Genomic DNA, 22,159 nt, shown 5'->3' on the forward strand with positions numbered 1-22,159 from the left:
TTCTTTTCAGATCATGCTCTGATCCTGTTCTTTGCTCCCCATTCCCCAGGTACTATAAATGGGGGCTGGGGTATGCAGGAAGAGACCAGGGTAGCTAAGCGAAGCCTGGCCTGGCAAGGATTGAAAGAAACACTTGCAATACTGTCATCTTCCTTTTCTCATCTGTCTGTTTCTGTTCCTTCCCTTCTTTTGCACCAAGTCTTTCCCTATTGTTTCCCCCTTTATACCCTGAAAGCCAAAATGCACACCATGGAGTTCCCACCAGCGGGGATCTTCCTTCTGCTACGGTCTCTCCCATAGCATGCTCCAGATTCCATTTGTCACCCACACTTCTACCCACCTGTCCTTTCAACATTTTCCAAAAAGACCTCCACCTTTGGGCATGCCCAGAGAGAGGGCTGCTGCCCACACATGCCAGTTTCTTAGTATGCCAAGGGTACGTGGGCCTGGTGTCTCCTTCTCTTCTTCACTATCACGTGCAGGCACGGGTCCCCCCACATGCCTCCTCCCAGTGCAGAGGACTCTGATTTTTTGTTTGTTTGTTTTGTTTTGTTTTGTTTCGAGGCAAGAGTCTCACTCTGTTGCCCAGGCTGGAGTGCAGTGGCCCGATCTCAGCTCACTGCAACCTGTGCGTCCCAGGTTCAAGCAATTCTGCCTCAGCCTCCCAGTGACTGGAATTACAGGCATGCACCACCATGCTCTGCTAATTTTGAGTGCAGAGGACTCTGAGGTAGAGTCCTGTAATCCCAGTACTTTGGGAGGCTGAGGCGGGCGGATCACTTGAGGCCAGGAGTTCGAGACCAGCCTGGCCAACATGGTGAAACCCCATCTCTACTAAAAATACAAAAAATTAGCTGAGTGTGGTGGTGGGCGCCCATAATCCCAGCTACATGGGAGGCTGAGGCAGGAGAATCGCTTGAACCCGGGAGGCAGAGGTTGCGGTGAGCTGAGATCACGCCACTGCACTCCAACCTGGGTGACAGAGTGAGACTGTCTCAAATAAAAAAAGGGATAGAGGGCCCAGAACTCCCACGTGTCTATAAATGGAGAGTGAAGGATTCAACTGTTGAAGGAAGCTCTTGCTGAATGTGGACTAGTGCTTACTGTGCATGCTATGCTTAACGTTTTGTTTTGAAGTGTAAATAGGTAGACTTAGAAAACCCTGCTTCCTCTGGTCCATCTGTGCCCCCTGAGGGAGGGATGCTCCAGCTGGACAAGAGCTTAGACACTGCCTTGAGGGCAGCAGTAGTCAGAATGCTGCTCCCAGACCGCACCCCTCATCTCCCACCAGCGTACCCTTGAACAAGTCACTTAACTTTCTAAATGCTGTTTCCTCATTGGTAAATTGTGGACAACAGTACTGGCTTTTTAAGATGGTTGTGAGGATTGAATGAGATAGAGATATAGTGTATGTCCTGCTTTTAGCACAGAACCTGGCCGGCCCCAAGTAAGTGCTCACTAGCTTTCTGAAAAGACTGGGTTACTTGGAGGCAAGAGTCTCAGAAGGAGTCCCCAAAGCTGATCAGAAGCTTAGAATGGGAAGGGGCTGGGGCAGGAGGGCTGTGCTTTGATTTGCTGGGGATGGAGTCTCAGCATCACCAGAAAGCAGAGTTCTGGAAATCTCACTGTTAATCATTTTGTACTTTCAATCAAAATTCCTTTCCTTTGGCTTTTGGCAGCACTCCCATGGTGAAGGTCGGTCTGCCCCAGCTGTGCTAAGACAAACAAAAGGAGAGGAGCAGGCTGTGGCAGATGGCAGCCAGCAGGGCTGCAGGGAGGGCTGGCGGATGGCAACAGGGCATCCTGCATGGCAGGGCATCCAAGCAAGGCAGCCCAGGGCGAGCGGCGAAGGGGGCATGGGCACAAAGGGGCAGCAGCTCTCCTTCACCCACCCAGGGAGTCCCCTTCTGGGCTCCTATTTTGTCATAACCTGGAGGGCTTGATATTTTGTCATTCCATCCACTACTGCCCTTTACATCTCCCCCACAAGACCAAAGATACTCCCCATTAAGACAAGAGGCAAGTGGATTACTTGGTGTTGGGATTTGTTGTGAGGTTTGCTGACACCTTGACCATTTTTCACTGGCTGGAAATGAAAGGAACTTCCCACTTGCTCTTTGCAGGCAATTTCATTCTCTCCAGGGTCCTTATTTCCTCACCATATTCTCTCACACTCCCAAACTTCTGAAGAAGGGAGCAAACTTTGGTCACGAGGAAGGAGTGGAGCTGAAATAAGAGAGTCCAGGGTCTTGGAGGTGAAGGGGGAATGGCCAGGTCCTCCAGTCCAATCTTCTTTGCTACCTCCCGCCTCTTCTTGCTTTGCCCAGACCACACACCTGCTTCTGTACTTGTCACTGCACCTGCACTGTTGAATCCACCTTTCCTGGGTCACGCCGCTGTGCTGGGTGGTCACAGCCTAGGACCCTGCAGAGCCGCAGCCTCCATGTGAACTGGATTCAGGTCTGGTGCTATGTCCTCAGTTCAGTGGCACACTTGCAGCTGAACATCTTGGGGCTGGTGGGCACCAAGGGTCAGAAGCAATTCTACCCAAAGATGCTACCAACTAACTCCTCAAGGTAGACAACAACACGTGGCTGTGCCCAACCTGCAATGGCTGCTGACCCAACCCTACCCTGTCCAGCCCCTCTACCTGAGTAAACACTTTCAGCTGCCCTCGAGAAATGGTAAGATTGGCTATGTGCTGAACCTAGCGGCACTGCAGCTCGTGGAGGCAGCACTGGCTTCAGGCCACTGTGGCCTTGGTGGTCCCTTTGATGGCACGGAGGTGGATAAATGCCTGCATCAGCTGACACTGAGTTTGTGGACACCAGGGACCTCTGCAGCTAGCTGGGAAATCTTTCCCAGGTCTCCCACCCCTTCCCTCTGGAACACCCCGACGGGGCGAGGGGAGGAACCCTTACTCTATGTTCTACTCTGGTACCTAGTGCTCATGGGGAGCAGGCTGGCCCGGGGCCGCCCTCCTCAGAGCTGGAGCGCCTTTCAGGTGCCCTCTGAACAGATACTGTTCAGAATACAGATAAACAGATGCCACCAAGGTCCCCTAGCTGTGCAGTGGAGGGGCAGGTTTCAAAATCAGATCTGTCTCCAAAGTTCCTGCTCTTAACCAAAGCTGTCCCATCTTCTCACCCCTCTCCATGGGCCTGTCCTCTCCTCTAAGTACCATATCCCAACTCTCCCAGGACTGGCATCATCTTAAGAGTCAGTGCCTTCTCTGCTCTCAGGGTCCCAACTGACTCCAACCTGCCCACGTCCTCCACTACATGAACCCAGAACTGTTGTACATGACGGAACCACCTCCATGCCCATGGGTACTGTCCTGCCACCAGCCCCAGTGGGAGGCACCTCTGCTTGTCCCTGTCCCACCCCAGTACCCCATCTTGACCAAGGCCATGCCCTGACCTGCCTCCAAGAACAGACCAGCAGCTCACCCCCTAGACAAAATCACTTCCTCTTTAATTGCTGTTGAAGAAGATTCACACCACTGCCTCCAAGGAGATGGGGGGGCATTTCCCCCTTGCCCCCACCTCTCTCCCCTCCCCAATTACCTGGTCCTTTGCAAACTATTTTAGCCAGAAAAAAAAAAAAAGACCGGAAACCACTGACACAGACAGCCCAAGGGCTGGGTTGGCTGAGGGAGGCAGGGCTGGGCCAGGTAAGCCCGCCCTATCACCCACTTTGTGGGGAAGGGGCAGGGGGCCTGGAAACCCTCCCAGCCACCTCGAATCCTCTCAGCCCTGACTGGGAGAGGTCACGGGGGTGAGGAATGGCTCTGGAGCTGCTCCAGTGGGAGGGAGGGGCTGGACAGAAAGAATAATGGGGGAGGGGTCCCACTGTAGGGGTGCCCCCTACCCCAGATCACCACGGGCGCTGCACAGTCACAGGTACGCAGTCACGGTCACAGACACTCACAACCCGAGAGCACCCCCGCCCCACCCCACCCCCTGCCCACCCTGGGCTTCCCCTACCCCAAAACGCCCTCCCCACGCCCCTGCCCGCCCCCACCCCCATGTTGGGGAACAAAGCAATAAATTACAAGGCCCCCGCAGCCCTCTTAGCCCGCTCCTGCTCCATCCCTTCTCCCTCCCAAGATAGTAGTAGGAGGGACCCAGGCTCTTGGTTCCCCCCCGGACTCTATCCACCCATGGGTAGGTGTAGGGGACGTCCTGGTTTCCACTACTCACGGTCCCTTTCACGGAAAGGGTTGGGAACCCCCCACCCCCATGAGCAGCAGGGGTCCTGCCCCTCGCTGCCCTTGCCCCCTTCACTGGGCAGTGAGATGAGCGTGGAAGGGGTAGGGTTTCCGTATTGGCCCCAAGTCCCGGGGCTAGCCCTCCCACGTACTAAACCCTCCCTCTGGCGTGGCGTCGCCCCAGGAGCCAGCCTGGGTATGGGCTCCCGCCCTGGGATTGTTGAGCTCGGGCAGGACCGGGTCTTCTTTCCGCCCCTAGGGGGCACAAGCGGGCATGTCCAAGCGCCTAGGAGCCCGTACCGCGGAGGGCGTCCCCTTCCGCGAACCCCGAGCGGGTAGACCCAGAGCAATCCAAGTGTGGAAACAGTGGAGAGGGGGGGTGTTGAGCTGGGGTCTCCATGCCTCGTTGGGGAGAGGGAGGTGAGTTTGTGTCTTCTGGAAGGCGTGGGGGCTGTGCCCTCGTAGGGGTAGGAAGTGCTCCCGTGGGGCGGGGTGCGGATCGGAGAGGTGAGTGGGTGCGTCTGTCCAGCGGTCCGCCCGGTGTGGTCGTGCCCGGCCCGCGTGGGGATGGGGGTGTCTCTCCAGCTGGGCAACTATACCAGCGCAACCGGGGCGTCGGCGCGGCCCACGCTAGCGGCGCTGCTCCGGCGGCGGGGGCTGGGCGTGGCGGTGATGCTGGGCGTGGTGGCCGCGCTGGGCGTGGTGGCCGCGCTGCCGCCCTCACCTGGGCAGCCGTGCTGGAGAAGGATGTCGGCGCACAGCTGGCTTCCAGCCTGGCGGGCGTAGAACAGCGCCGTGCGGCCCTGGGCGTCACGGGCCGCCACGTCCGCGCCGTACTAGAGGGCGGAAACGGCCGCGTGACCGCGCGTCCCCAGGGCGCCCACACCCAGCGCCGCCTCCCCCACATGGCCAAGCCTACTTCCGGGGTCCCTCTGGGAATTTCGGGCTTTCCCGCGCCAGGCGTTTTCCGAGATAAAGCCTCAAAGACCCCCTTTCCTCCCCCCCCAGCTCACGTACCCACAGCAGCAGTTGCGTGATGACGACGTGGGCGAGCTCGGCCGCCAGGTGGAGTGGGGAGCGCAGCTGTGGGTCCTCTACGCTGGTGTCGAGCGGCCCGTGTCGCGCATGGGCCAAAAGCAGAAGAACACTGGCCACGTCCTGGGCCTGCACGGCGGCCCACAGCTGGCGGCCCAGCGGCTCCTCCGTGGTGCTCAGCGGCGCCAGGAACAGCAGCTGCTCGTACTTGGAGCGAATCCACGACTCGCGCTCCTCCCTGCAAGACCAGGGATCAACGGAAAAGGCTCTAGGGACTCCCAGCCAGGACCTCTGCCCCTACCCACGGGACTGTCTCAGGTTCGCACACCCTCAGCAACCCTCCCCTCCCTCTGTTCCCTCACGCTTACCGCGAAGAGTCCCGCGTAGGCTTGGCACGGCCTCGCGTGTCGCTTTCCCACACGCGGTTGGCCGTGTCGTTGCCAATAGCTGTCAGCACCAGGGTCAGCTCCCGTGGCCAGTCGTCCAAGTCCAGCGAGCGGACGCGGGACAGGTGTGTGCCCAGGTTGCGGTGGATGCCAGAACACTCGATGCAGATGAGGGCGCCCAGGTTCAAGCTAGCCCACGTGGGGTCTGCGGACGGAGCGTAGAGGTCGGCTCCCAGCCGGGCAGCACAGGCACCCCGGCATTCACCACACTCCCTAGCCCCTTCGCTGCCTCCTGGCACTCACTGGGGGCCCCGCAGTCCACGCAGATTGAATTCCCCTTGGCGTTCCGGATCGCCTGGATGGCCACGGCCTCGCTTTGGCTGTCTGTGCGCAGCTGCAGAGAGGGTTTGGGTTGGCACTGACTCTGCCTCCAAGCCCCACCTCCTTCTCAGACACCTCTGCTCTCCTCTTACACGACTTCGGCGGGCCGTGTCGTTGCCAATGGCCGTCAGCACCAGGGTCAGTTCCTGCGGCCAGTCCTCCACCCCACCTCAGACTCTTACCTTGACCTTGCTGCTCTCACAGCATTGAAGACTGGCTAGGATCTGACTCTCGATGGCCTGGACCCAGGCATCCCGCTCCTCAAAACTGGCTGCCTCAAAGTGCCACGTCTGACCCGTGCTGGACACGATCAGGAACTCAAAGTTTTCCTCTGAGTGGGGGATGGGATGGGGTCATTAAGGGACAGAGTTCAAGCAGGGGCTGCCTTCCCCAAGTCCGTCCTCCCTGATGTCCATCCGGAGCCCCTGGGAGTGGGGCAGTGGGGGTAGGGGAAGCAGAGGGTGGGGGGCAGCAGGAAGCCCGAGCACATGCAGGGGAAGGTGGGGGCACCCCCACCCTTCTGCACCCCAGCTGAGCACCCCTCCCGGCTCCCCACTTGTTACCTGCTTTATAAATATTTCTTAAACTACCAAAGGATTTTAGTTTCCACATTTTGCGCTTGGCTGGTTTCCCGAAGCAAAGAAGATAGATAGAATGGAGAGCAGAACAGAGAAAGAGAGACCAAGAAAGAAGGAGAAAAAGACAGGTAGATGGAGAGATGGAGAGAGAGAGTGACAGAGTGCCAGAGACAAAGCAGGACAGACAGATGGGGAGAGAAAGCAGAACTAAAGTCAGTGGCCCCAGAGCAGAGTGGAGCAGAAGCCAAGAGCCATGAGAGTAGGCAGATCTGGAACCTGGGTCTGAGCACCCGGCAGAGAGCAGGGGCAGCAGGGATGGGTTATCAAGACCAGCCAGGAGCTGGGCCTCTGGGAGAAGAAGGGAGGGTCAGGATCTGAGTGAACACGGGGGAAGGGGACAGAAGCTGGGGCGCAGGGCTGAGATGAGAGGGCCCTGGGACTGGTGGCGGTGGGGGTGCGGGGAATCACTGAGGGACAAGAATGGGGATCACTAAGGTCAAGGGCTGTTGGGGAGCACTTGGCAATAGAAAGTTATCGGGAGAAGGCCGGGCATGGTGACTCACGCCTGTAATCCCCACCGCCTGTAATCCCAGCACTTTGGGAGGCCGAGGCGGGCAGATCACGAGGTCAGGAGATCAAGACCATCCTGGCTAACACGGTGAAACCCCGTCTCTACTAAAAAATACAAAAAATTAGCTGGGCATGGTGACGAGTGCCTGTAGTCCCAGCTACTTGGAAGGCTGAGGCAGGAGAATGGCGTGAACCCGGGAGGCAGAGCTTGCAGTGAGCCGAGATCGCACCACTGTACTCCAGCCTGGGTGACAGAGTGAGACTCCATCTCAAAAAAAAAAAAAAGAAAAAAAGAAAAAAAGAAAGAGAGAAAGTTATTGGGAGAACGGGCTGGGTGGTCACAGAATCCAGGATCTGGGGGATCAGTGGGAGATGCAGAGATAAGGGGCTGAGTCACTGGGGATCGGGGGGGCTGCCGGGTTTAGGGGCTGGGGTGGTAAGTGGAGTTGAGGGAAGGAAGAGGAACTAGAACGTCATTAGGAGAGGGAGCAGGAACTATAAACATGGACATCGTTGAGAACAGGGGCTGGGGAACGGAATTAGCTGGGGAACAAGGAAAGAAGGACAGGGGCTGGGGGATGTCCATCCACTCTTTCACTAAGTTGTATGCAGTGGTAATGGTAGTCAAGCACTCAGCTGAGGCACTTTTCCTCCTGCTGCAGGAGTTAGGCCGGGGAGCTGATGTTGGGGATGAGGGTTCTGGGTGGGAGTGGAAGTGCCTGCCAGAGCCTCACCTTCAGCCTGCCCAGCCGAGCCTTCAGTCTTGGATGGCGTTGTCAATTTTTTCCTCCTCTGCTTCTTCACCATGGGAGAAGGAGGGGGTTCCCGACTCAGGGGGCTCAGGTCTCCAGATGGGGTACAGTCTTAGGGAGGAAGACACAGCTGCCTCAGTAGCCCCCTCCACAATTTCCTGATTTCTTGATAGCCTGTCTCATTCCCTGAACTAGCTTTGGCATTTTAGGGCACCCCTCCCCAACTGTCCCTCTCCAGGAATTCCCCCTTGATCATTCCTGGGGATGCAGGGAGATGAGAGGTTTAGAGTCAGTCCTGCACTCAGATCCTGGTTCTGCCACTTACTGGCCTTAAGACCTTGAGCAAGGCACTTAATCGTCTGAGCCTCAGTTTCTTTATCTCTGAAATAGGGATAATAATCTTGACCTGACAAAACTGTTGTGAGGATCATTTGTTTACAATGTTATTTGCATACTATATATATATATTTTTTTTTTCAAACATGTCAAACATGGCTGACTATGTACTAGACAATATTCTCAGTTTGAACCTCAAAGCAACCCTCTGAGGTAGAAACTATTATCTCCAGGTTACAGATGAGGAAACTGAGGCATGGAGAGGTCAAGTAACTTGCCCATGTGGCAAGCCAGGATTCAAGCTCAGGCAGTAGACGTTAGAGTCCACTTGTCTTAACCATTATGATAGACATGGTATGATTGAACTTATTCATGTGTGGGGCTCCATGTGTTCACTCATGCATTTATTCCAGCCTCCAAGCCTTCACCCCATATTCATTTCCCACACCCATCCTATTTGGGTGTGGAAGACAGCAGATGGAAGGTCATCCCCACTGACCCGTGCTGAGGGCTCGGGCCAAATTCCGGTCTGGCTTCAGCAGGTGTTTGGATGTCTGATCTGGTGGTGGCTGCAGGGAACTGGGGCTGGGGCTAGGGCTTGGCATGGGAGTAGTGGCTTCTGTCGGAAGAAGATGAAACCTCAGTGAGCCTCTCTTTCTTCTGGCCCCATTCCTTATGTGGTCCCTCTTTATCACCCAGCTTCCTACTCGCCCAGTGCCAGCCCCCTCTTCCCTCTTACTCCTCCTTTTCCCCATACCTGGTCCCTCTCCTGCTCCTATGTCATAAACCTTACTCACCCAGGCCTTCACCCATCTGGACAGTGCTCATGTCCTTTACGAGCCCATTGATGCTGGCTGAGGGGCCAAAGGCAGAGATGGCCCTCGGGGGCCGCTTGCCCGGGACTTTGACTGTTGTTCGCAGCAAGTCCATCTCCTTGCCATGGGTACTGTGGATGTAATCCTGGAGGGGTACAGGGCGGAGAATGTAGGGAAGGTTGGGGTCCTTGGTATGCTGGGAAGCAGTCAATATGGTACAGAATAGAGAGGGACTGGGGAGGGGGTCTTGGGGGCCAAATGGGTTGTGATGAGCATCTAGGGGATGGGCCCATCAGACTTGGCCCAGCATTGTCTCCTCCAGAAAGCGTTCCCTTCCTGGGTGCTCTCCCACTAGACTGCAAGTTCCTGGGGCAATGTATTTACCTTTACATTCCTGGCATGGGCACATGGTGGGCTCTTAACACATGCCTGCTAAACTTAAGAGAACGGGACTAGCACTTCCTAGAAATGAGGTTAGTGCTTTGTCAGAGGCACAGACAGGTAGAGCTTGAGGGAAATCCAAAGCTGGCCAACGTGGCCCAGTCTCTGCCACTCACGTTAATACTGGGGTGGTAGAGTAGAAAGCCATTACTGGACAGGGTTACATATTTCTTCTTCCATTCTTTGTTCAAGGAATTGCCACTTCGTTTTAGTAGGAAGCTCTGGAGAAAGGGGAAAGACACATGTGGGCAAAAAGCCAACTAAGACCAGCTGCCCCCAGCCTGCCCCAGCCCCTGGATCACTCACCTGTTTGATGGGGATGGCTCGCCCACTCCCTGTTGTCTCTCCCCGACTATCCAAGCTCCGTTTCTCGGAGTCACTACCCCGACGATTCTGGAATGGTTATTGGAATCAGTTTGAGGATGGATAGAGGGATACACTGATGTGACGATAGGGAAGATAGATGAAGAAGGGCCCAACAGAGTCATCTAGGGACTAGGGAAGATGGGCAGGTCATGGGGGACAGGAGGATGGGGGTCAGCATGTCCATGTCCAATACCGCGAAAAGGCTGGTCCTGCGCTTGGCTGCCCGGTGCAGGGACCCTGGGGTGCTCAATCCAGCCACTGCAGCTGCCTCAGCTCGGAGCTCCCGGTGACCAACGTTCGGTGAGGACGGGAGGGAAGAAGAGTAGTCGCTAGTGTGGCCCCCGTTACTAGCCTGGGCGCATATGGAAGAGTCAGCAGAGCTGACATGCCCCCTACTCCACCAAGCTACACTCATATCTCGTTATGGGGAATTTGAGACATTCCTTGATCACCTCACCATTTATTTATGTTGTCATTAATAATTTTTAAGATCCTCACTAACATTGTGACAATGCTTTAAATGTTGTAAAGGTTGATTCACAAGTATTGTGTCATACAATCTTCCTGATAGCCTTGGGAGGTTAGGTGAGTTGCTTAAGGACACTGCAAATGATGTCTCAAATCTGGTTGATTTCCAGTCCAATGCACTTTCTGCCAATAGTTTCACTGCCATTTCCATCTGTTTCCCCACTCCCCGAACCTCCTTGGGTACTCTGTACCTGTCCTAGGATCCCCAGCCCCTCTGCATCTTACCGGCCCCTCTGCAGACTCTGAAACCCCAACTCACCTGGCCAGCTACCGGAGTGGATGCAGCTGAGTGGCTTGGGGAGCTGGGCAGGGACTTGCAGGCAGCCAGAAGCTGTTGCTGCTTGCGCAAGGTCACCACCTTCTGGGCCACTGAGGGGAGTTGAGGGAAGGAGGTGTGAGCAGGCCAGATACCCAAGACCATCCTTCCATGCCCAGCTTTGAGAAATTCCCAGTAGACAACACAGGACCCAACTTCCTTGTCACTGTGGCCTCCATGCCACCTGTGGCCTTGCCAGCTCCTCCAGCCCAGAAAGACCTTGCGACTATTAAGCAAACCTGCTCTGGCCTCCCTGATCTCTCCTCCCTCCCACAAAGGCTAATTTCCTGTCACTCACAGAGAGAGGCCTGGATGCCTGACCTCTGAGTACATCCCAGGCCCCTTGCTCTGGCTTCCCACATATGCTGGAGATCACTACACTCACCCTCCTGGAAGACCCGATCCACATTGAGCCCATAGGTTGCACAAGTCTCATAGTAGCTGCAGCGTTTCATGTCCGCACACAGAGCTCTGGCACGAGCATCTCCCACCACCCGAGGGGAGGAAGCACTGATCCTGTCTGAGGGGACAGGAAAGGGGCAGGATTGAACAAGGAGCCCCACCTTGTTCGATTTTTCACAATTCCCTTATCCTTGCGCTGGGCCCTCAGGCTGGGTCCACTGGGGATGGGGTGTGAGAGATCATCTTTTCTGTGACCAGGTGCAATGGGAGTACCTAAGCCCTTTCTGAGTACTGGGCCCAGTTCACACACCTAGCTGTGTATGAATAGGCTGGGTGAGGTGTGTGTGTGTGTGTGTGTGTGTGTGTGTGTGTGTGTGTGTGTGTGTGTGTGTGTGTGTGTGTGTGTGTGTGTGTGTGTGTGTGTGTGTGTGTGTGTGTGTGTGTGTGTGTGTGTGTGTGTGTGTGTGTGTGTGTGTGTGTGTGTGTGTGTGTGTGTGTGTGTGTGTGTGTGTGTGTGTGTGTGTGTGTGTGTGTGTGTGTGTGTGTGTGTGTGTCCTCAAAGAATACTCCAGAGCTGCTGAGTGGTGCTTCCTGACAAGGTCTACATAGCTGAGACCCAGGCGCGAGCGATAACCACCCTGCCCTGCAAATCCATCGAACCCTGAACTGGTGGGAGGACACTGGCTTGTGAACTAGGAAAAGGTTGGGTGCCCATGGGTCATGGCTGGACTGCCCACTCTGCAGCAAGAAACCAGGATGCAAGCAACAGGTGGAGATAGGCACCAGCAGAACAGGCATCCAGACCAAGTCCCACCAGCTCGACACAGGGGAGTGCAGAAAAGCATTTTCTGGCCCTGGCAGAGTCTAGGAGCCTCTGAGTCACTTCTTTGAGAACTAAAAGGTTTTCTGCTCTCTTCTTTTCATCATCATTTCCTTTGTGTTTTCACTTTGTTTTTGGATAAGTTCCTTTAAAAGGTGTCAGCCTGACCCAGCTGTCGCAAAAAGGAAGATGGAAAAGGTTTCCTATCCACACTAGGACTTGAGATTTTCTGTGTCCTATGATGGTGGCACTGGGAAATGGCAGTGTCAGAACACAAGGTAGGTGACATTTCAGGAGAGGCAAGGAGATGGCTACTATAGCTGTCCTTTCCTCCCTGGAGAGCCCCTGTTCTCTGCTCAGACCTTGGGAAGTTATTGTTTGGTTTCATGACTCCCTTATTTGGAGACCAGGCTCCCTCCAGAAGGGTACTGTAATCCAAGTGGCCACTTCCACACCTTACCAAGTTCTCACCCATGTTGGGCAATATCCCAGTAGCCTCCTCAGGGCCTCCCTTGAAAGCAGTGCTTTCCTAACCCCTCCTTACCTTGTGTCCCCACCAGTGCCAAGGCCAGGCCTCCTCGTCCCTCCCCCCGAAGGGAACTCAGCTGCCCATGGAGACGGCTCACAGCCTGGAAACTGTTCTCATCCTCCAGGCTGAAGACGAAGATCACAGCATCTGCCCAGCCTGAGAACTTGCGGGGAGTGAGGGAGCAAATGGAAAGTCAGACAGGTCTACTCCTCTGGACCCAATCCAGATGGAGACCTGGGAAACCAGAGCCCTCTCCTTTGGCCAGTGCTGACCCCAGCCGGCCTGTCCCCCACCACCTCCACCCTCACCTTGGCATCAGGTGCCCCAGCTTCCTCTCGGATTAGCACCAGATGTGTCTGCCCATCCACCAACATCTCTTTCTTGTACTGCTCACCTGTCCAGAAGAGTTGGAACGGGTAACAGGTCAGAGGTGACAGGTCACCAAACCTCCCCATGCTCCCAGTGCTTTTGCTATTATGGCCTCATCCTTCCCCGCTGGTCTCCATACCTGCCTCATCATTGATCTCACTCCTGGATCCCTGACCCCAATGGTTAGCTTACTATGGCTCTTGAGAACTCACTCTCTGTCTTCTCCAGCACCTGGTATGAGCCAGTCAGGAATCGGTGGATGAGCGATGACTTCCCACTCCTGGCGTCGCCCAGCACACCCTGAGGGCAAGGTTGTGGAGCAGAAATTGTGCGATATAAGAGAAGGCAGGATGCATGGGTCTGGACACTCCAGAAAACCCAGAGATAAGTCATCCAAGCAGGACCCTACAGGGCCTGGATGACAGTCATTCCAGAGAGAGCAGTTGGGAGGATCAGAGCAGCTGGAGGAATCGGAGCAGTTGGGAGGATCGGGGCATGAGTGTGGTAAGAAATGATCCCAAGCTCAAAGTGGAGCACGAGCTGAAGAATGTCAGCAATTCAGTACCAGCTTTTTTTTGTGTTGGGTTGTTTAGAAAACATACTAGATATGTTGTGTGTGTGTGTGTCTCTGTGTGTGTGTGTTTGTAGCATGTCACAGCTCTAGGCACTAGTTGGAAAACTTTACCCAATTCTAGGCAATACAACATGGAGGCCAAAGGGTAGATACCAGAAATGAGAAGCCTGGAGGAGGACCATGGACAAACAGGAAAAAGGGGATGGGTGCGTAAGGACTAGATAGGAAAAACTTGTGAGGAGGATGTAGAAAACCCCATGTTCGTGCTATGAAGGTAGGCTCTCACGAGAACTGGAAAACGATTCCCTATTCCCAAAGAGAGAGCGAGAGAGAGAAGGAGAGGTGAAGGGAGAGAGCTAAGAGTGCAGTGGGTGGGAGGTCAGCCTTCCCTATAGCAAGGGGACTGGGTTACCTACCAGGCGCAGTTCAGGAATGGAGCGGCTCAAAGTCCATTCCTGGCTATTGATCACAGCCTCTGTAACGGGAGAAGGGCAGTTAAGAGGGGAGGCTCTTGGCTCAGGAGGACCCCCAACACTGAGCCACCCCTCCTCCCTCTGCAGCTTTCCAAACCCCCCGAACCCTGCCTGCACTGGAGAGGTGTGTGGAACAGACAGGTTTGAGGGTGGTCCCCAGGCCTCCCATCCCAGCCGCTCTCCCCCAGCTGTTGCTGCCGCTCAGTGGTTGCTTAGCAACGGAGCTAGCAAGACAAAAATACTTCAGTTGGCATCTCCCTTAAAGCACATCCCCAAACGCGGGTCCCGGCCCCAGACAGGGAGACCACGGCTCTGACAGTGGCGGGTTCTTCCCTCTGGAAAAAGGATAGAAGAGGAGCTCCTCCCTAACCCACTGGTTCCCAGGGCAGACCCCGGGAGGAGGTGCTGAAACATAGAAGAGAGTGTGTCTTCCCCAACCTCCATTCCACAGGAGAGAAACTGAGGTGAGGGGTGTCCCTCCCCTTCTTCAAGGTCAACGGTACCGTGGCCCTGGACCCCTCCCCACAGCCCAAGGGAAAGAGCTAGGATTTTCCTATGCCTCCCTCTCCCACACTCTCCCGACAAACGCCCTCCAAAAGAACTGTGGGGAAGGGCTCCATCGCCTGGCCGAGAGAAGCCACAGGCCTGGGGGAAAGGATGCTCCTTCCGCCCGCCGGGTCCAGCCCCCGCGCCTGACACCGGCCGGACGTTCCCGGGGCGCCGCAGCTGCGGCGGGAACTCTGGGATCCGGAGCCATCTGCTCCCACCCGCTCCGGAGCCAAACCCCGGGGGCCGCCTCCGCTCCCGGACCCGCCTCCTCTCCCGGGAGTGTGAGCCGAACCAAGAGTCTCCTGCCTATCTCCTCCAGTAGGAAAATAGTAATAATAATAGACACCCTGCCCCCGTAAAAAACACTACCTTCCCCGTACCGCCTCCCAAATCTCCCGGGGTACGGATTGCCTTTACAGCAGTTCCGCCCCACCTGACTCACTCCAGGGTCAGCCCCGGGTGGGTTTCAATGCGGCTCTGGGGAGGGGGTGGGCAGTGGGGGAAGTGAGGCTTCCTATCCGCCCCCTCTCACTTCACATTTAAATATTCTGCACGTTCCGGCCCCCGCGCACTCGCGTACCGCCCAATCCGCCTTCACCGCACGAAAAACATCACTAGCCTGCTCTCAGCCCAGGGGACGAGTGGTCCCTGGCGAGAAGCTGCCTGCAAGGTCACAGTCATGCCACCTGTCCCAAGTGCTCAGGGGAAACTGAGGCTTCCTCATCCCCTTCACCTTCAACATCGCTCTAAACACGGCAAAGCCCCGTTTCCATGCTCCCAGAGTTCAGCTGAGGCTGGAAGTGGGGTCCTGGGCTTCTCTGGGAGCAATTTTCTAGTCACACTGATCAAGGACATTATTTTCCCAGAAAGCTCTGAGGCTCTCTGAGTCCCTCCGAAATCAAGTCATTTCTCCTGTCGCACAATGTAGCTACTCACCCCGCTTCAGGACTCCTATTCTTTGCCTCAATCCTTGGCAGAGGAGTGAGCTTGGTTCATCCGCCCACCCCAGAGAAAAGCTTCCCCAGTTTCCTGGACCTCGCTCCTCCACCCCAAGCTGAACATTGCAGGTACCCTTCCCTCCCTGTTCTCAAGCCCTGACTCAACTCACTAGGGGAAGCGCGGAGCTCGGCGCCCAGCAGCTCCCTGGACCCGCTGCCAGAAGACAGGCTGGGGGGTCCGGGAAGGGGCCCGGAGCCAGGAGGCCCTCCTGTGCTCTTGGTGAAGATGCCGCTGATAAACTTGAGCATCTTGCGGTCACGAGTGGATGCTCGGCCCCCCTCCCGGCCCCGTTTCAGCCCCGGAGCTGGAGGCTCCAGAGTGATTGGAGGTGCAGGCCCGGGGGGCTGCGCGGAAGCAGCGGTGACAGCAGCGGCTGGAGTCGGAGTTGGTGGGAGGGTTAGCGGAGGAGGAGAGCCGGCAGGCGGTCCCGGATGCAAGTCACTGTTGTCCAAGGTCTTACTCTTGCCTTTCCGAGGGGACAACTTTCCTCGGGCTCCAGCCCCAGCCCCGACCCCACCAGAGGTCGAAGCTGTAGCGCCCCCTCCCCCGGCGGCGGCGGCGGTGGCGGCGGCAGAGGCCGAAGCTCCAGTCCCGGCGCTGCTCTTTGACCCCTTGACCCTGGGCTTGCCCTCGCTTTCGGGCCATGACAGGCGGCTACCCGCGCCCTTGCCCCCGCCGGCTTTGGCTCCACTCGTGGTCACGGTCTTGCAAGGCTTGGGAGCCGGCGGAGGAGGCGCCACCTTGAGCCTCCGACTGCCGGTGCCAGGGTGCGGAGAGGATGAGCCAGGGATGCCGCCGCCCGCCCTGCCTTCGGGCTCCGGGCCGCCCCAGCTCGGGCTGCTGAGTAGGGGGCGCCGGGAGGAGGTGGGGGCGCCCCCAGGCTTGGGGTCGGGGCTCAGTCCCCCGGAGAGCGGGGGTCCCGGAGGGACGGCCCAGAGGGAGAGGCGGCGGCCGGGAGCGGGGGAGACTGGGCGGGCCGGACTGGCCGGAGCCGGGGACAGGGCTGGGGGCTCCGCGCCCCCGGTGCCCGCGCTGCTCGTGCTGATCCACAGCGCATCCTGCCGGTGGAAGAGACGTTCGTGCCGCTTCTTGCCCGGCTCCTCCGCGCCTCGGGGGCTGCCAGGATCCCCAGTCTCGGAGCCTCTGGAACCGGTGGCGCCGGCCGCGGCCGCAGACGGAGAAGGCGGCGGCGGAGGCACCGACTCGAGCTTAACCAGGGTCAGCGAGATGAGGTAGGTCGTTGTCCGGCGCTGAAGCGCGCCCGCGCCCCGGCTCATGGGGCCCGGAGACCCCCGAGCTGGGGAGGGGAGGGGACTCCCCCGGACTGCCTCAGGGGGGCCCGGCCATGGGGCCGCCCTGCTCGCTGCCCCCAGCCCCCGGACCCCGCTGAGCCCCCGGCCCGGCTCCGCTGTCGCCGCCGCCTCCGCCGCCTCCGCTTGCGCCCCCCTCCCATCACATGGGGCGCCCCCTCCCCATGCTCCCCGCCCTGCGCCCCCACCCTCTTGGAGCCCCGGGACCTTGGTGCTGCTCCAGGGAGGCGCGCCGGACCGTCCACCCCGGCCTGGGTGGGGGCGCTGAGATGGGTGGGGGAGGGCGGGGAGGACAGTAGTGGGGGCAAATGGGGGAGAGAGAGGAAAAGGGGGCAGCAAAGGGGACCGGAGGCTAGAGGAAACGAACCAGTGCGGGGGAGGCAGGGGCGGGGAATTGGGACTCAAGGGACAGAGGCCGCGGATGCGGTCGGAGAGAGGGTCTTGAGGAGGGTGGGAAGCTAGTGGGGCTGGCCGTGCGGGGGATTCGCAGGGGCGCGGGGAGGATGCTGGGGATGGAGATACAGGAGGCGGCGGGGGAGGAAAGAGGGAACGGGAGGTGGGTGGGAACCCACGGGTCTGGGGTCTGGGAGGGGAGGGGCGTGAGATCCGGGCGAAGAGTCTGGGGGCCTCGCCCGGGCTCGGCTTGGTCCGGATGCGCGCTGTGTCCGGGCGCTCCCCTCACATTGAGGAGGAGGCGGCCCCCAGGCCCCCCAACCCTATCTCCCCCCCACCTTTTCTCCACCAGCACCGATGTCTGCGAGGGCGGTGCAAAATCCAGGACTGGATTTCTCTCCCAAATCCTGGGCTGGATTTCCTGGGACTTGGACTCACCTCCTCCAACAACCTAGCCCCCTCCTCTCTCGCGCACCAAGGTTAGGAAGCGCGATTGTGAGGTATGGCATTTAGGGATAAGGGTGAAAATCGATCTATTGGGTGGACAGGCCGCGGTAAACAGAGCAAACCCAGGATCACTGCCGTTCTGTGGAAGATGAAGTGGGAAAGCGGGGACCCTGAAATCCCTTCCCCCAGGATCTCTTGTCTCCCCCAGGTACCTGGACGCATTCCCTTTCTCATGACCCAGCTCCCTTTCCCACTCACACCCCCACATTTAATACTTTGACGGGGCCAAGACTTGAGCTCGACTGTCCCAAAGTGAACTTGGAAAATGTTCCCCAGGGATGGGGACAAACATGGAACTTAGCAGGGTAGGAGAGAGGGGAGAGATGTGAGTGCTGGAGGAGCCCAGGCCACAGGGTAAGTCAAAGGCTCCAGCTCTAGGAGGAGGGAGAAGGATGTGTCTTAGACTGATACCCCCCCCCATGCCAAAATGCATCCAGTCTCCATAGCAACCGTAGCTCCAAGAGTGCCTCAGAAACAGCGGGCAGAAGCAGAGAGGAATCTGTGTGTATGGTAGGTGGGGGACCAACTGGGGGATGCTGAATTAGTGGAGGCACTGCCCTGACACCTGGTTACCCACAGGTGGAGGATTTCACTCCCCAAGTATAAGGACCCTTCAGTTGAGGCAGTGAGAGCTGGCCTCTTCAGGGTTCCCTTTCAGTCTCCTGAGGTTTGCTGAGTGGGATTCTTTCACAAGATTAAAGAGGAGGCAGGCAAAGTGAATGGAAACCGTCTGCTCCATGTCCCCCCACCCCTCTAGGGGTCTTGGAGTTCAAGGCTGTCTATCCTCCAGCCAGGTGAGAATCCTAAAGTGGTTAGGCCAAAGTGGAAAAGAGGTTGAGACCCCTTGGGGGTGGGGTAAGATGGGCGAAGGAAGGTCTCTATGCAGCCTTGGAGACCCCTTCCTGGGACTTGGGGAGTCACAGCGGTCCCCTGATTTGGCGTCCCACCCTCCTGACGCAGCTGAGACTATAATAAGTGCTGCCGTGGGCGGCTCTTGGAGGCAGGAGCCCGCAGCGTGCTTGGCCTGGTGGGGGGCTGAGGGTGGGGGGGCTGAGCCAGGATGCCAGGAGCCCTTTGTTCTCCCAGAGGCCTGTACCCAATCCCTCCAATGTTCTGTCCTGGGGCTCAGCAGCTTCTCCCTCCCTCCCTACAGAACCAGGATGACACCATCCCCAGGACAGGAGACCCTTCAGTAGTGTTTTTTGATGGAGACGGTGAAGGAGAATTGTTGGCTCTGGCTTAAACTTCCCTCCTTTGATGGCCTCAGTTTTCCTTTATGTTCAATGGGAACAGAATACTAATTCTTAGAGAAGGAGTAAAACAAATCACTTATGAGGAGTGAAGCTTTCTCAGGGATTTCCGCCTCCACCCCTCCTCACCCTCCTCTCTCTCCAGAGCTAAGCACAGCTTTTCTGCCTGGCCTAAACCACTCTTCTCCGTTATTATTATTATCATTATTATTTTTGAGAGGGGTGGGGCTTAGAGTTTCTCCCTAGGAGGCCCCATGGCCCACTCCCCCTTGGTCTGCCTTTCCAAACACTAAGGCTGTCAGGGGAGGCTTCAGGTGTAGTTCCTGGCAAAGGGTGTGGGACAGGAGGTGAGAGGGGCACTAGCCTCCGAAGAACAATGGGAAGGGGGTCATCAGCCCGTCCCACTAGGCATCCAAAGCAAGCTGTTCCTTCCCCAAGTTATACTCTGGTGTACCCGCAGAGAGGTCTGGCAGGAGGTGTCCTTGAGGGAAGGAATGATCTCTTGACCCCCACCCAGGTAGGTGGGTAACAATGGAGAGGACTGAAATGGCTGGAAGAGATCAGGATATGATGGAGGAAGTGCTTCCACCAGATACCTTTCACGAGCAAAGAAGGCTGCTTTTGTTAGCTCTTTGCCACATCAGAGGTGAATGAAATGACAGTGAGCTGGAAAAACCTCCAGTTCCACCAGTTCCTCAGTGGTAGGGCCTTGTGGATGGAGAGAAGCTGTTCCTGCCAGGGCTCCACCACAGGATTGAAGCCTGGGGTGGGCAGGAGGATGTGGCGGATGGTGTTGCCATGGCAGCACTTCCTCCCTGTGTTGTCATCACTTGCTCTAATGGCACTAAGGAGGTAGAGCGGAAGGTGTGTGGGGGGAAGACAGGAACAGGAGCAAGGGGAGGAGAAGGGACCAAGAAGAGTTCTGGGGACCTATCTGCACTTTGGCTCTGCAGAGCATGGTGTGTGAGAGTTAGTATGCGCTTTCGAGCCTGAGATTCTCTGCATGGTGTACTTCAATGTGCATGCGTGTGTGTGTGTACGTCTGTGCATGTGTTTCTCTCTACAGCTGGAGAACAAGAGGTCACTGATCCTTAGTGGGTCCTGGGAATGAACTCATTATCCAGTCCCAGAACCTGCTGCCCCAGACTGCTTCCTGCTCTGGACTCCCCAGGCAGGGACCAAGTCTACCACGAGTCTGTCACAGCCTATCTTCCCCATGCTCACACATTTCTTCATTGCCAAGAAGGTCAGCTCAACAGGGACCTGTATTTTGATCTCCTGGGAGAAGGATCAGAGCAGGGAAAGAGAAAGAATGATACCTCCCATGTCTTTTTCCATCCTCCCTAAATGTATTCTTCCCCAGAGTCCCATCTTGGGGACTAGGAAGTAGCTGACTGGGAAGTGATATATGATACAGCTAACCCTTCTGTGCACCTGCTAGTCCCCGATACACCCAAGTTGAGGGCTGACCTTTCTCTTACCTCGAATGCTGTCCAATGAGGCTTGGATGCTGTCCTGGAGTTCGGGGTCGTCCACCCTCTCTGCCAGCTTCCTGAGGCGGTTTAGAGCCTGCTTGGCCACCTCATGTCGTCTGACTTCTGCTCTCACTGCAGCTACAACAAACTGCCTCTGGGCATGCATGTTGCCCAGACCTGTCTTGCCAGGCTAACAACCACCTCTGGCCCTGAGGCCCATGGCCCTACAGCCCCTAAACCTCAGAAGGCCCCTTCTGCTGTGCCCAGAACTCCCCGCCCCTGCCCGCCCTTCCGTCTGTCGACCTCACTTCCTGACTGGTGAGTTTCAAACCCACAGCCTGGGACAGCACTACCTACTGCACCTCCCACCCCCTCTAGTGTTGGCCCATCAACCCTGCCAGCCAGTCCCTGCTATGATTTCCCAGCCAGGTGGATGGAGAGATCTTAACAGTGTCCCAGGGCCTCCTGTGGGAGGTGGCTAATTAAGATGGGTGTTGGTTCTGGGAGAATATGGCAAGCTAGGTCCCAGGTGCAATCCTAAACTCTTGATGACCTGCAGATTTCAAACTCTCACAGGAATTCATGCACACTTGGTCTGTTACCCTCACAGCCCTGCATTCTAGCATACACTTGTACCCATCGCCCTCTCTACACATCCCAATGAACCCTGTATCCTTATGTCTTACAATGTAACCCTTTTTCAGTCAGCTACCCACTGAGGCCACCTCCTGTTTAAAAGGGCCAAGTGAGGCCAGGCGTGGTGCCTCATGCCTGTAATCCCAGCACCTTGGGAGGCTGAGGCAGGAGAATCACTTGAACCCAGGAGGTGGAGGGTGCAGGGAGCCAAGATCACACCACTGCACTCCAGCCTGGGTGACTCAGCGAAACTCCATGTCAAAAATAAATAAATAAATAAATAGGCCAAGTGATTATGGGGAAAATGAGTTATGAAGGAGGAAAGTAACCTATAAAAAGGCAAAAACTACCCTGTTCCATGTTCAATCGTTTTCATAATAATTAACATGTCTAGAACACAATAGTTTACAACATACTTTCATATATGCTATCCTCATGACAGCCCTGAGGAGTAGGATTATTTATCCCTATTTGCATAAAAGGAAACTAAGGCTCAGAGAAGCCATTAAGAGGTGAAACAAAGACATGGATTTAGGTCTTCTGATTTTATTTTTACATTTTTATTTCTATTTTTTACCAAGCATATAAAGCCCAGATTGGTTATAATTTTGATACACCTTTCACTACACCACACAACCAAAATGCTTGTCAACCAGTTCCCCTTCTAATATCATTGTCTTGCCCTTGATTTAGGACCTGAAAGAAAAGAAGGTAGATGAGGAACCGAAGGAGACAATGAAGATGGGAGTTGGGGTAGGAAGGGGATGGAGGTGGGGAGTGAGGGGGTGGGAGGTGGGAGGTAGTGGGTAGTTTGACCTAATTACTTTGTTTCCACCGGACGCCTGTAATCATAGCACTTTGGGAGGCTGAGGTGGGCAGATCACCTAAGGTCAGGAGTTCGCCACCAGCCTGGCCAACATGGCAAAACCCCATCTCTACTAAAAATACAAAAAACTTAGCTGGGTGTGGTGGTGGGCACCTGTAATCCCAGCTACTCGGGAGGCTGAGCCAGGCAGGAGAATTGTTTGAACCTGGAAGGTGAAGGTTGCAGTGAAATGAGACCGCGCCACTGCACTCCAGCCTGGGCGACAGAGGGAGACTCTGTCTCAAAACAATAATAATGATAATAACTTAATTACCTTGTTTCAAGACCCAAACA

General features: G+C 56.4%; 1 protein-coding gene across 4 annotated transcripts; it reads right to left on the reverse strand.

Annotated features, from left to right (window-relative positions):
- Window positions 1–2,028: 2,028 nt before the first annotated feature.
- AGAP2 (ArfGAP with GTPase domain, ankyrin repeat and PH domain 2) lies at window positions 2,029–20,621 on the reverse strand. Of its 4 annotated transcripts, XR_008492769.2 has the most exons (20): window positions 15,539–17,485; window positions 13,825–13,883; window positions 13,047–13,134; window positions 12,774–12,859; window positions 12,481–12,628; window positions 11,100–11,234; window positions 10,658–10,767; window positions 10,064–10,222; window positions 9,811–9,897; window positions 9,621–9,725; window positions 9,046–9,208; window positions 8,748–8,867; window positions 7,895–8,023; window positions 6,576–6,635; window positions 6,195–6,343; window positions 5,935–6,025; window positions 5,614–5,836; window positions 5,228–5,483; window positions 2,337–5,046; window positions 2,029–2,226 (listed from the first exon to the last, which is right to left on the reverse strand). XR_008492769.2 is itself a non-coding variant. In XM_054442334.2 (19 exons), the coding sequence occupies exons 1-19, from the start codon at window positions 16,704–16,706 to the stop codon at window positions 4,804–4,806; spliced, it is 3,579 nt and encodes a 1,192-aa protein (XP_054298309.1). In that variant the 5' UTR covers window positions 16,707–17,416; the 3' UTR covers window positions 2,029–4,803. The 4 variants fall into 4 exon arrangements, 2 of the variants coding, with proteins under 2 accessions (XP_054298309.1, XP_054298311.1); XR_008492770.2 differs by lacking the exon at window positions 6,576–6,635 and having other exon boundaries at window positions 15,539–17,416; XM_054442334.2 differs by having other exon boundaries at window positions 2,029–5,046; window positions 15,539–17,416.
- Window positions 20,622–22,159: the final 1,538 nt, after the last annotated feature.

Source organism: Pongo pygmaeus, chromosome 10 (assembly GCF_028885625.2).
Source record: "Pongo pygmaeus isolate AG05252 chromosome 10, NHGRI_mPonPyg2-v2.0_pri, whole genome shotgun sequence".
NCBI classification, from domain to species: Eukaryota; Metazoa; Chordata; class Mammalia; order Primates; family Hominidae; genus Pongo; species Pongo pygmaeus.